This window comes from Rhinolophus hipposideros (genome assembly GCF_964194185.1).
Source record: "Rhinolophus hipposideros genome assembly, chromosome: 9".
NCBI classification, from domain to species: Eukaryota; Metazoa; Chordata; class Mammalia; order Chiroptera; family Rhinolophidae; genus Rhinolophus; species Rhinolophus hipposideros.
In genome coordinates, this window is record NC_138055.1 from 52109072 (window position 1) to 52123747 (window position 14676).

The 14676-nt window shown below is 42.8% G+C and overlaps 1 protein-coding gene and 1 pseudogene across 13 annotated transcripts in view; both read right to left on the minus strand.

The window, feature by feature from the left end:
* TFCP2 (transcription factor CP2) overlaps positions 1-7056 on the minus strand; it is a 42144-nt gene extending 35088 nt beyond the window's left edge. For 3 of the 12 annotated variants that reach the window (XR_013993954.1, XR_013993955.1, XM_081058655.1), the window contains exon 1: positions 6266-6611. Coding sequence is in view for 10 of the 12 variants with exons in the window: in XM_081058655.1 (XP_080914781.1) it covers positions 6266-6387 (122 nt within the window). In the remaining 2 variants the exon portion in view is untranslated. Of the gene's footprint in view, positions 1-6265; positions 6862-6983 lie in introns of those variants that run through there. The other 9 variants (XM_081058657.1, XM_081058658.1, XM_081058662.1 and 6 more) reach the window with 9 other exon arrangements.
* Positions 7057-7142: 86 nt separating this feature from the next.
* On the minus strand, positions 7143-12293 carry LOC308501883 (glutathione S-transferase P-like; annotated as a pseudogene). The gene is made up of 2 exons: positions 11666-12293; positions 7143-7277 (listed from the first exon to the last, which is right to left on the minus strand). The product of its transcript is annotated as a glutathione S-transferase P-like (transcript).
* Between the last annotated feature and the right edge of the window lie 2383 nt (positions 12294-14676).

The window sequence follows — 14676 nt, forward strand, 5'->3', positions numbered from 1 at the left end:
TCCATCTTTGCATAGCCAAATCTTACTCTTCTTTCAGATATCACCTTCAGGACGTAGAAGTAGCATTTCTACGTTCTGAACTCCTATAGCACTTTTCTAAGTGTTTTTGGCATATCAGTTTCTAGCCTATGTCGTATCTATTTATAGAGTCTTATCTATCTTCTCTACCAAATGGGAAGCAAGTAAAAGACAAGAACCTGTTTTTCTTTTAATTGCTGTAGCACTAGACGTAGCACCTGCATGTGTGAGAGTATGGTAGACTCAAAGCTACAGAACCAAGCTGTACAAAACCTAGCATGTAGTAGACTCTCAAATATTTGTTGAATGAATGAATAAAAATCTGCTTAGTGACAATAAATCAACCAAGACTTGCTATGTATATAACACATGAACTAGCAGTGAAAGGAAAAATCAGAACACCAATCCCTATATCCAAAGGACCAAATTAATTTTTCTCCCAGATTCTAGCCTGATGACACCTAGTGAGCGAGTCAACTACCAACTACAAACAACTGCAAACAAAGCAGATAAAGAATGAGGGCAGGATGGGAGGAGGCAGATGGGAGTAGGAGAAAGAATGGCAACATTGTTGGATTGGAGGTCATCTTCCATAATTATAAGACGGCAAGAAAACTATAAGAAAGTAAAGAAAAAAAATCTATGGCTCTTCAGTAAAGAGACAACAAATGATAGGACACCTTAAAAAGATGAAGAAAGCTAACCAGCAACAGATTATGCGGTAGACACTTTATTCCTTAAATTTATTATGCAGTATTTTAGACACATAAAAAGGTAAAAAAAAAGTATAACGAATGTGTACCTGTGTGCACTCCACTCAAGAAATAGAGCACTAAAAGTTGAAGCCCCTGTATCCTTCCTCAAATTATATCCCCCTCTATCTCCCAGAGACAACAGCATCCTAAATTTGGAGTTAAACATTCTTACACATTTCGTTTTATTTTTACAGCAGTGCCATCTTTTAAAACGCAGTGGATAGACTTTGCAGCAAAGAGAAGAAGCTGGTCTAAATACACTGTCCATCATAAGAGACTCAGAATGAAAGGGAAATTAAAGGACAGTCAGTAACAACTGACCAACTCCAAGACAAAGAAAAAGCTGAAGATTTGCAAGATGGACAGGTGATAGTTAAAGGGGAAAGAAAGGGAAGGAAAACAGTAGAAAAAGAACAGTAGATACAGACAAGATGGTCAGAGAGGCACTCCATGTGGAGGAGCAATGCCAGAACTGAGGCTTTTATTCAAAGTGAAATGCAAAATCATTGGAAGTTTTCAGGAGACAAGTAACATGATCTAATCTACATTTTAAATAAAATGATCATATAATTTATCATTCAAACAGGGACGCTTTGGTGAGTAAAGGAGGACGCTAGTAATAGTTACCTCAGGTAACTAACATCAACAAGACTTTAATTTTAAAAGGTTGCTGCATGGAGCCTGCCTGAAGGGGTTCTTCTGGCCACATGTGGAACAATATGATCAAAATATACAGTGACAGTAAGAGATGATAACCTATTGCATAAAGTAAGAATCTGTGAAGATACATTGATAAAAATAAACAATAAGAAGGGAGGCTCTTGAAAGCCACCTAATAAATGTAGAAGGAAAGACATAATTAGAAAATCAACGTTTAGCAACCATCATAAAGACAATCGATTAGGGCAAGAATCATCAATAAATGCTAACATTGGTCGGTGAACGTTTGGAAATAGGATACGTACATAGTCTCAGAGTATCTCCCCACAAAACACTTACTAATTACAAAAGGCGAAATAGTAAATTTACAATGGAGAAAATTGGCGTACACCACCTTAACGACATGGTCACAGTTAACATTGCCAGTAACGGGACCAATGAACAGCCTGTGCACCCTAATATGACACACGAGAACTCAGCCCCACTTCGTAGGTATCACTACCCAAAGTGCATAAATCTAATCAGGAGGCAACAACAGACAAAACCACACGGAGGGACGCTCTACAAAATAACTGGCCTGTCCTCATCCAATTGTCAAGGTCATAAAAATACAAAGAAAGACTTAGGAACGCTTCAAGATTAAAGGAGACAGAAGAGATATGACAACTGAAACAATACATGATCTTGGATATTCTTCTGCTATGAAGTACATTAGGACACTTGGCAAAATCTGAATAAGACACAGAAAAGGCACTGGACAAAATACAGCAACACCCTTTCAGGATAAAACCACTCAGCAAAACCTTGAAGACATTATGCTAAGTGAAATCAGGCGGTCACAAGAGGACAAACATACATGATTCCACGTATATGAGATTCCTAGAGTAGTAAAATTCACAGAGATAGAAAGAATGGTGGCTGCCAAGGGCTGGGGGAATAAGTGATTCATGGGTACAGAGTTTCAGTTTGGGATGATGAAAAAGTTCTGACGAAGAACTGCGCTGATGGCTGCACACCAATATGAATGTACTTCATGCCCCTGAACTGTACACTTGAAAAATAGCTAGAACGGGAAATTTTTTGTTATGTTCTAGCACAATAAATCTATCCCTCCTCCTCTCCCTCTCGGCAAACCAGGACTAGAAGGAAACTTCCTTAACATTAAAAAGGAATTTATGAGAAGTCCACATCTCAAAGGTGACAGACTGAAAGCATTCCATCTAAGATCAGGAACGAGACCAGGACGCGCCACTGCGATTCCACACTGTCCTGGAAGTCCCAGCCAGAACAATTAGGCAAGAAAAAGAAATAAAAGGCATACAAACTGGAAAAGAAGCAAAACTATCTCTACTTGCAGACGACATGATTCTACATAGAGAAAATCCCAGAGGATCCACAAAAAACTACTAGAGCTAATGAATGAATTCAGCAAAACTGCAGGATTGGAGATGAACACAAGAAAGCCGTTGTTTCTATGCATCCCAAATGTCCATCAGTGGATGAATGGATAAACAAATTGTGATATATACATACCATGGCATATTACTCAGACAAAAAAAAAAGAATGAAGTACTTAAGTATTAATACATGCTGCCATGTGGCCGAACCCTGAAAACTTATGCTGAGTGAAAGAAGCTAGACACAAAAAGTCACACGTTATATGATTCCATTATATGAAATATTTAGAATAGGTAAATCCATAGAGACATAATGCATATTAGTGGTTATAAGGGAGAGAAGGGAAATGGGGAGCAACTGTTTCATAGGTACAGAGTTTTGTTTTGGGGTGCTGAAAATGTTTTGGAACTCGACAGAGGTGGTGGTTGTACAACATTGTGAACACCCGGACTGCCACTGAACTGTTCACTTTAAAACGGTTAATTTCGGGGCCGGCTCAGTGGCTCAGGTGGTTAGAGCTCCATGCTCCTAATTCCGAAGGCTGCTGCTTTGATTCCACAAGGTTGTGGGTTCAACTCCCGAGTCCCGCAAGGGATGGTGAGCTCCGCCCCCTGCAACTAAGATTGAACACGGCACCTTGAGCTGAGATGCACCTGAGTTCCCAGATGGCCCAGTTGATTGGAGCGCATCCTCTCAACCACAAGGTTGCCGGTTCGACTCCCACAAGGGATGGTGGGCTGCGCCCGCTGCAACTAGCAACTGGCACTGGACCTGGAGCTGAGCTGCGCCCTCCACAACTAAGACTGAAAGGACAACAACTTGACTTGGAAAAAAGGCCTGGAAGTACGCACTGTTCCCCAATAAAGTCCTGTTCCTGTTCCCCAATTAAAAAATATATAACTTATTTTTAAAAACCCCAAAAAAACGGTTAATTTCAATGTGAATTCCACCTCAATTAAAAAAAATCAAAGGGTAAGGAATTTTTAAAAACACTAAATTTAATCTTTACTTTTTTAATAACAGTTCTATTAAATGCAATTCATTATGTCACATAATTCACCCATTTAAAGTATACAATTCAATTATCTTTAGTGTAGTCACAGAGCTGTGCAACCATCACAAGTTTAGAACATTTTCATCACACACCTACTGCCACCCCAAAAATGGTACCCATCAGCAGTCTCTCTCCATTCCCTCCTCTCCCATAGCTCTGGTTAACCACTAATCTACTTTCTGTCTCTAGAGATTTGCCTATTCTGTATATTTCATAGAAATGGAATCATGTTGAGTGGTCTTTTGTGACAGGCTTCTTTCTATTCAGCATGTTTCCAGGGAATCTCCTGTATTTTAACTATAAAAAATCTGCCATGTATTAAAATGTAAGAAAAAATGTGAGAATATTAAAGAACCACTTATGAAAAGAACATACTGAATACAATGGCAGATCAATAATCAAAAACAGAAATCTAGTTAAGATGAATTTCTATAAAACAAACCATTAAAATAAGCAAAATAGAATAAAACAAATATATTACCAAAAAAATTTTACAAAACAAATTGCTTGTCAAAGAAAACGTTTTCCCTAAGGAAGGTGTTGGAAAAACAATCACAAGGTCTAATTAAAAGGAGAAACAGATAGAACAAAAAACCATTGCTTTTGTCTATCAAAACCTCTCTAGTCAGTGTTTCTCAAAATGTGGTCCCTGGGCTACCTGCATCAAAATCATCTAAGAACTTGTTTTAAAACATCGGATTTCTGGTCCGCACCCAATCACCAAAGATGGAACCCTGGAAACTATTTTTAATAAGTATTCCAGATGATTCTTATGAATACTAAAGCATGAGAACTAATATCTTATTAACACAAATTAATGCAAATGAGTAAATGTATGCAAGATCTAAGAGAACAGTGACAAGAGCAAAACGCATGAAAAAAGGAGGTGAAAAAAATAAAATTTTGGCACATTGTGTTTGATGTTTGAAAATGATGTTTTGAAAACTCCTCTGGATTTGATGATGGCAAAAAATTCTAAACGTGCCAGCCATTCTTACTAATACCTGTGAAACCACTCAGACACAGAAAGCACTCACCAGTATTAAGGTCGCACAGTAGAGTGCACAGTAGATAAACCAATGTTTGTTGACAATGTTTACTTTTATAACAAATACAGTTATGTTTAATTATCTCTATCCTGAACTCTGATAATCTAGGCAAAAACTGAGCATTTTGCTGTGGTAATCTTTACATGAACAATAGCATAAATTGTCAAATATTATGTCAGATTATGGCATGCAAGCTCAGGGTATAGACATGTACTTTCGGACCAAGTTAATCTCTACTTTTATGGTCAGACTCATGTAAACAAGAACAGGCAAAACTAGAGTTAAATTTCTCAAGACTAAAAGCACTGTGATAGAACTCAAATTTCCCTGAAAAATCACTAAAATTTGCATGCACGGCGAGCCTTTATTATTCTAACTGTAAGCAAAGATTCCTGAAGATGCAGTATTAAGTTCTAACTCATAATTTTATTTCATAAGGGAAGTCTACTTTGGTTTAACAGAGATAAAGAAAGGATGTTTACATTATGTAATTCTCAAAGGATCTTACTATCAGAATACACAATTTGTCCACTTTCTCCATAAAAAGCATCTTTCCCAATTAAAGTGTTATGTTCTACAGTCTCTTTTGACTCTCTTATTTAGCTTACCCAAATATTTAGGTTCAGACGTTTCAACATTTCCAGACATGATTCTTACACATCTTATAAACGAAACAAACTATAGTGGGGGAATGAAGTAGCTAATGTATGCAAATACACTACATGGGAAAGTTATGTTGCTTTCAAAGAATATTTTTATTTACTATCACCATTTGACTTGACGGTCTAGAAGCATTTAAAAGCTCTGTTTGACAGTTTTTCATTTTACAGGCCTTGTGCAGGCTATGATACAGATGTGCGGACTTCTTCACCAAGGTCTCACATTTCCTTCCAACAAGCACTCAGCCAATATTCATCATCACCGCCAGCTCCCAACTCCTCAGCTCCCTAGACATCCCTCCCATGTTCAGTGTGGCCTCTTTTTCACGTAAGTCCAGTCCAGCCCCCCCACACACACACACTCCATCAGTCTCCAAGACTCCCACATTGGCACAACAGCCTCTCAACATTCATCTGGTTGCTAATCAAGGGCCAGTCTTCCTTCTTCCTCTGACTGCGGACATGACACTGCCTAAAATCTCTTGCTCCATGTCTTCCACAATCCTCACTACTCAAAGCGACGAAAAGAAACAAGTCCCTTTTCCCTAACCGCAGACAGCTTCTTTAACTCGATACACTCCCACCAACTCCCCCCGACCCCCATCCCTATTCTCTGTCCTTTCTTTGCCTTTGTTACTCAGAAGGTGCAGGGTCTGGGAAAATCTCACTCACCTCATGCTATAGGCACCAGCACCCAGTTCCTGGCCGATCCCCGACAGACTAGCATCAAAGTCCTGCACCAGCCCGGATTCAATCACTTCATCCGCCAGAGGCAGCTTCAGAGCCCAGGCCATCCTGGCTCCTTCCTTGCCCCAGGAGACACCGTTTCTTGCACAAAGATGAGTAGTGTGATTCTACCCAACGGGGGCAAGAATGCAGAAAACTCCAAACCAAGACCTCCCACTCAGGACCCACCAGCCACCCCCCAAGCCCGACCCGCAATGTCCGCACACCTAACCTCCCGTACCCTGGGCTCCTTGTTCTGGGCTGTCCAGACTTCCAAAATCCCTCCCACCCAGCTCCTTGGAGCCGTGCGAGGGTCCCGCCGCTTAATTACTGCAGACTGCCCGGACGCAGCCCTGGACTCCCACCCCTTTAGTCGTGGTGGTCACTCGCCGCTTCCCGGCGGAGCAGCAGCCACCCGCGCCGACCCAGCGCTCCCACGCCGCTTTCGCACCTTTTCCTCCCGCCCCCTTCTGCTGGGAGCCCCCTCCCTCCCGGGGACCCAGTGTCCCCTTCCCCTCCAGGCCTCGCTTCCGGTCAGCCCCAAGATCACTTCCGGTCACCCCCACGGCTCTTAGAACTACATCCAGGTTCCTGCCCGGCCGAATCCCTGTCCCCCGCAGCCCCGCAAGCCTCGAAACATGGCAGGAGAAAGTCCAGCACGGACTTGAAACCCAGACTCGCCGAGCTCCGCCGCCGCCCGCCGCCCCGGCGCCAACCAATCATGGCGCCCCCTTCCTTGGCCGGCCCGGCGAACGTGACGTCGCCCTGTCGCTCACCAATGAAAAAGAGACTTCGTCGGCCTCGGCAGTGATGATAGGTTAGTTCAGCCGTGGCTCCCCGCCCCGAAGATGGGCTGGGCGATCTGGGACAGGACCTGGCGTGCGTCAGGTGTCTCAGTTTCCACGCCCTCGCTGTGGCTGCCCTGGGTCCTGCGCCCGCTAGGTTCTAAGTCCGCACCCTAAGGCGCGGGTGGAGCGTGTGCGCTGGTTTTCCGAACCCACGGACCCGACCGTTTCCGAGATGCTCCCTACGTGCGCTCTTTTGCTCCCGGAGTACTCTCCTTAAGCTCATCTCCCTGGAGGTCACGACTCTGCTTACGTCCCACTTCCCTCTGTCGTCATCCTATCTTCTTCATTCTTCTTAGTGCATTAGGACAACAAGACATAAGAAAGGTGAAAATGTGGTTTTTAAAAGGTGGCCGTCTGAGGATCAGCGTTTGGGCTGGCGTCTTCCCTTACTAGTGTGGTGACTTCAGAATAATCGCTTAATCTCAGTGAAATTACGCTTCCTCATTTGAAATGTAGGGATAACCATGCTTGTTCCACCTTCCTACTTTGAGGACCAAATAATAATGTCCATTGTTTATTGAGCGTCATCTGTACACAAGGAGCTTAATTACATTATCAGTCATCCCCAAGACAATCATGTAACGAGAATTATAATTCTAAAGGTAAGTGTTTTACCAACAAGCAGAGAGAGGAGGCTAAGCACTTAAATTGGCCAGAGCTGAATTGATGCGCCGACTTCAGAGCCTGACGTTTTTCACAAGACATTGCCTATAGGTGAAAGTATTGGTTCATTGTTGTAGTCCATTGTTGAATTTTTTACAATCTTTCTTGAATTGAAATATTGTATATATCTGCCTTTTCCACTAGACCATGATCTATAGAGAATAAGTCTTTCTCAGGCTTGTGCTCTAAATATCTCCTAGATAGTTCCTGCATTCAGTAGGCCTTTTTAAAATGTAAAAATACTTACTGAATTAAAAAAAAGAAAGAGGTTGACATGAAGTTGACAGTATGTCCCCTGTTTCAGCCACAGGCTTCTCTTTTTGAGGGCTCTCGGCTTACCCATTTTCTTGCCTTAATAAGCCCTGACATCCAAGTCTTGGTTCATTCCTGTGACATGCAGTATCTCTTCAAGTCATATTTTCTTACCTTGAGGCAGTTTTATCTCAAAACATGCCTATGGGTTAAACAAAAAAAATGGGTCCTGGGCTCAGAGACCAAAAGAGAGATGTCATAATCAAAATTCTTTGTATTCAAGCATTGTATCCTTGAATATTTAAAACATCTATTAGGTAGAAAACCATGCCTTGACGGACCAACAGCTCCATGACCGGATGCATAATCTTGGGGAAGTAACTTTACATCTCTGAGCCTCAGTATTTTAACCTATAAATTAGTGAAAGAAGGTATTAACTTCTCCCAAAATTACTGTGAGGATTAAATAAAGTGCCAAGATGCCTCATAAATAATAATTATTCAATAAATGAACTCCAGTCTCCCACTAGCCCATTTCTGCTTCTCTTAAGATTGGGTTGGTATTATTATCCTATTTTAAAAAAATTAACTTACATTGTATGGTATGTTATGGTTTTAGTAGTACTTTAACATATATTGTCTTATTTCATCCTCATAGAAGGTTTTGTTTCTTTTTTTAATGTGAAGAAACTGAGACAAAGAGAGGGCAGAGTGATCAAGCTCTATATATAACTTTTTAGAAATTTTCCTGAATATTACTCTGTGATTCAGCAACTTCACACTACCCTAGAGAACTCTTGCACATACATATCAGGAGACTTGTATGAGAATGTTCATGGCCGTATTATTTATAGCAGCAAAACAAATGTCCACCAACAAGAAAAAGGATAAACTAGAGTGTAGGAGAATATTACACAGCACTGAAAATGAATACAGCTACTCTCAAACACATGAATACATCAATCTTAGAATTGTGGTGGGAAATGCAGAAGTCTGTACAATGTGACATCACGTTATAAAGATCAAACCCCAGAAAAATTGAGCAATATACCATTTAGGGAAATACACATACATTCCTTTAAAAAGGAATGAAAGGATAAATGCAACTCTAAATGGCCACATTAAGGAAAGGCAGGGGAATGGGCTAGGGAAGGAACTCAAAAGTAGCTTCAACAGTGGTAATAGTCTATTCAAGGTGAATGGTAGGTCCATGGGTGATTGTTTCATCATTATGCTTCATAACTTACAAAAAAATCTATTCTTGAATTTGTAACAAATATTACATAAATTAGCAACTGAGCCAGGAACTACAGTCCAGGTCCCTGATTCTCTTAGCTGGGCTTTGTCTACAGTGATAGAGTACCACCTCTCTGCTGGTGGTACAAGTTCCTAGGAATCGCACAGATACAGAGCAAATAGTAGCTAATAAGGACAGTCTCATGTTTACTGAGCCCTTCCTAAGTGCCAAGCCCTGACTAGGTGTTTTATGTATATATTCTCATTTCATCCTCACATCACCCCTGTAAGGAAGATACCATTACTAGATTAATTTTTAGATAAGGAAACTGAGGCTTAGAAAAATTAATTGGCTTGTCTAGGGTCACTCAGCTTGAGAGTGGTAAAGTCTGACTGACTGACTTCGTAGTCTGGGTATCTAACCATCATGCCACCCTGTCCCTGGGGATGGTTATAACCTTAAAAAGATCTTCCTTCCTGTTCTTTTCAGAGATGAATTTGAAGCTTGTGGAAGTGAGAATATTGAATTTTCAGAAAATTTTGCCCATGAGGCATATTGGAGGAAGGATGTTTTCTCATATACAGAAAAATAGCTGAAAGGGAATGGATTTAAAATAAAACAAGGAGTATTCAGATTAGATGTTTGGAAGAGATAACTGTGCCATATCCAGGAATATCAATGGAACCTTGTTCTCTTGGAAATATTTAGAAAAAGAAAAACATGTATTTCTTGGAAATGTTTGAGCCTACGTTTAAATTCTGAACCAAAATAGAGACTTCACAAAGGTTTTCCTTACCTTAATTCTGATTAATTCTAAAGTAAACAGGTGAAATGAAAGGTGATTCCTAAGTCTTGGCCTGTCCCAATTGGAATGCAGATCAGCCTTGAGATTTATGTCCTTGAGCCTCATTCCCGAGGGGAGAAGATCCTTGGAATTCTATGACAGGGAGGAGTGGACTTTTTCCTCTTCCCCTTTCCTCAAAATAACTAAGAGTGAAATTAGAGTGCCGGGGCTGGAAACTCAGGGATTCCAGGAGCAATCCTAGGGGCTCTGCCTCCAAGAAAACATCACCAGTGTTTTCCTGGGAATCCAGCAACACTTACCAATAAACCAAATTTTTGCAGTTGTAAATCCACCCCACAACAAAAATCATGGCTCTTGTTAGACAGAATAAATATCACTAATTAACCAGAGAACCTGTGGCTCAGAGTTCCAAATTCAGTATTCTAGACCATTAGGTAAAGTTAAGGCTCATTGTGAAGGGTTCTTGTCCCTAGAATAGGTCCTGCAATTAGACTGTTTAGATGGAATATAGCAAGGTTTACCCTGGTGGGTGGAAACATGGGAATCCTACCAAAGAGATCGGGAAAGACAGCAATCCCCAGGTCCCACCCAGTAAGTAAGGGGTAAGGTTAAGCACACAGGCTTTAGACACAGCCCACCTGTGTTCAAGACCTGATTCAGTTGTTCACAAGCAAAGCAACCTTTAGTAGATTCCCTGTCTTTTCTATACCTCAATTCCTCATCGGTAAAATGGGTATAATAATAGTTCTTACTTTATAAAAAATTATGGTGAGGATTAACTGAAATAACGGATGTTGAGTGCTTAGAAGAGAGCCTAACACAGTCAGTGATCAGTGAGGGTTAACTGTTATGATTGACAAGAAGGGGACCCTAGCACCTGTCCTACCTACCTCTTGAGACAAAACAATTCTCTCAGAGGCTTGAGGGCTCAAGCTTCCTGGACCAGTACCCATCCATCCCCTAAGCTTCCCTTCTCATTCATTTACTCAAGTCAGTCATTGTTGCTGGGAATTAATCACTGGGCTTTTTCCTCTAGGTACAGGAAGAAATAATTACCCAGGCAGACATTTTTCAGGGGCTGACCATTTAGCTTTAACTCTACATTTTCCTACATCCCACAGAGACAGCCCATGAGGCCTAGTCTGGCTTCTTTGAAGGACCCTGCAGTTGAGAGAAAAGGAAATCAAAAAATTTCACACCCACGCAGTTCCAAGGAAGCTCAAGTTCCCTTCAACTCTCATCTTGAGTTCAGAAACCAGCCCACATCTTCTCTAGTTCATAAAATGCCAGTTCTCCCTTCACAGCTGTCCACAGCACGTGGAATATCTGAGATACTGTGATTTATAAGAAATACATATGTTAAAGAGAAAACCCACAGGCCCAAAATAGCATAATTTATGCTAAAAGCCCATGATAGCAAGTCTAGATTTAATAACTGATCTCATTGCAGTTTTAATCTCTCCTAGAAATGCAATCATGTTTTTTGTTGTCTCTCTTGGAAATTGTATGGGTCCTGGGGAAAGGAGGCAGGCAGCCCCTGCCTCCTGCTGAGGGGGCCCCACGCTCTCATGTTTCCTGTTACCATTGAGGGGGCAGTTCACGTGCTCAGGGAGGCCAGGAAGGCCTTGAGCTTGGATGGAGCACTGAGGCGAGCACTAGGCCTAGAGCTGGGGAAGGAGTCCAGGCCGTCGGGGCCAGGACCTGGTGATTCAGCAGCAAGTCCAGCAGGTTGTAGTCTGCGAAGGAGCCCTGGTCGCCTATGATGAAGGCCTGGTTCTGGGACAGCAGGGTCTCAAAAGGCGCCCGGGCCGATCCTTCTCACAGTCCTCGCTGCCGGCCTCGTAGTCGGTGGGGATGACGGTGCCTATTTGCAGTGCACGCTCTCCATGCCGTCATTCACCATGTCGACCAGGGCTGCCTCCCACTGCTCCTTCCCGTACAGCCCGAGGGAGCACAGGATGGCACAGGTGGCACAGGATGGCATTGGACAGGTAGAGGGTGAAGTCTCTGTCCTGGAACTTGGGGAGCTGCCCGTACAGACAGGAGGCCTTGGGACCTGTAGCCAGGTCTCCTTGGTCACCACTTCTCCTTCCAGCTTTGGCACTGGTCAGCCAGCCTGGCCTCACAGCACCCTCGAACACGGAAGTAGACAATGGTATAGGGTGGCATGGTTGCTGTGTAGACAAAAGTGGCCTAGAAATGTGATCTTAATTAACCTTAACCAACCTGGAATTTTCATCAAGCACCAATATGATAATGTCATGTAGGTTCTCTCCATCCCCCTTAGAAGAGGCAAGCCAATAAAAACCCTCCCCCTTTTCTTCCCCTAAAGAAAAGATGTCCTGCTGCAAAAATAATGAATTCTTTCTTTTCTTTCCCCATAACTCCCTTGCCCCACCCTTCTTCCTATAAAATCCCTCCATGTTGTACAACCCTTGGAAGCGCCCTTCTGGTTGTTGGATGGGAGGCTGCCCGATTCCTGAATTGCTGAATAAAGCCAATCAGATCTTCAAATTTACTCTCTTGAATTTTTGTTTTTTAACGTGTATTTGGTCATTTGGATGACCAAAATATATTTTTCATATACACTTGATCTTCTTCCACAGTTCCTGGCTCACAGCTCCCCAGACCCATGGAATTTCCTAATCTGTTAAGAGCCCTGGGAGTTTCTTTAGTTATACCATTTGGTCTCTGGTCCTCAGTTCTTGAAAACCCTCAGAGCCATAAAGGTGAAATGGGTATTTTATTTTCATAATAAGGCTCTTTCCACCCCAACTGGGTTTATGTGAATAAAAGCGACTTTTGGAAAGCACCTAAGGGTGGGGGCTGGTTGCCAGGGGGACCAGCAACCCTTGAATAGAGGGTTGGAGCTTGTAGTCCCACCCCCTGATTTCCAGGGCAGGGAGAGGGGCTAGAGGTTGAATCAATCACCAATGGCCAATGAGTGAATCAATCATGCCAATGGAATGAAGCCTCCATAAAAACCCAAAAGGAAGGGGTTGGAGGGGTTCTGGGTGGGGGAACGAGAACACTTCCTAGTGCCTCTGTGCTGGGCCCCAAGCTCCACAAGGACAGAAACCCCTTTGTTCAGGACCTCGTCCTATGTATGTCTAATCTGGCTGTTGATTTGTAGCCTTAATATGCTTTGTAATCTACTGAGTAAATAGTTTTCCTGAGTTCCGTGAACCATTCTAGCAAATTCATCAAGCCCAGGAAGGGGGTTGTGGGAACCTCTGATTCACATCCAATCCATCAGCAGCACAGGGAACAATCTGAACTTGCAGGTGGTGTCCCGGAGCCTCCAATGTGCGGTCAGTTGGTCAGAAGCACAGGAAATAACCTGGACTCCTGAACGGTGTCTGAAGTGGAAGACGGTCCGGTGGGACTGACACCTTTATCAGTGGAAGCAATGCTATTTCCAGGTAGATCGTGTCAGGACTGGGTTGAATTCTTGGACACCCTGCTGGTGTCTGAGAATGACTTGTTGGCTTAGGGAAGCCCACCCCCACACACACCCCCACCACCACACACACACATACACACATGGGAATTGGGTCCAGGAACCCAAAAGAACATCCTACACCTGGAAACAGAAACTACAGTTTCTCCGCAAAGCCACCTACCTCTCTTCCTGTAAAAGCTTCCTGGGCCGACTGCCAGAAACCACACTCAGTTGGTCTGAGCCACTGACTTCTGGTGGGAGCCAACTGTCCTGTCAGGTCAGGTGCTACCCAGATTCCGCTCATTCCCACGTGTCAGTCTGCATTCTGCCTAGCTAAGCAGAATCCTCTGTCCCTGCTCTTCCCCAGGAGCCTGAAATTAGGGTCTCAGCTCTTTTTATTTCCTTGAAGGAGAGGATAAGAAATACATTCAGTCATCTAGCTGACATTTATCAAATACCTCGTGTGTGCCCCTGGCCTGGGTACTGAGGAATCACATTCTAGTGTGGGCAGCTAGTGTTAGGGTTACCTATGCAGAGGTAAGTGTTGGCTTCCATTTAACATTTTGCCCCATGACTTCAGAGTGCTGTAAAGCTCCTCTGATCTTGAAGCCTTATGTCAGAATCTTAGACATCTATTGTCCTTTGGTTAGAGGTAGGATGATCTGGTACTCAGCACAGTGCCTGACTCAGAATGCTGGTTGGGTGGAATCAAAGGTGATGCCTTGTTCTCACCAGTTCAGATTATGTAGCCTGGATGTCATCGATACCAGGTAGGTGGAAGGGGGAAGAGGGAGGGCTGCAGGGGAGCATGGCATGAATCTATTCCCAGGAGGCAGACAAGCAAAGAGAGAGACTCTTATTACAGCCATGCTCTCTTAGCTGTAAGCTCAAGTATCAGGCCTGTCCCTAACATTTGCAGGCTTGGAGAAGAGCACAAAGACCCACTTTATCTAAATTTTATTAAGTATAAATCAAGCGAATTGTGAATTATCTAGCCACCTGTAATGATAAGTGTGTCTTCATAACGACGTGCAAGGCCAGGTTTGAATTTAAACTTTCAAGATTCTTTTAAGTTCTGTGCTAGAATATTCCCCAGACCTGGCCCCTGGC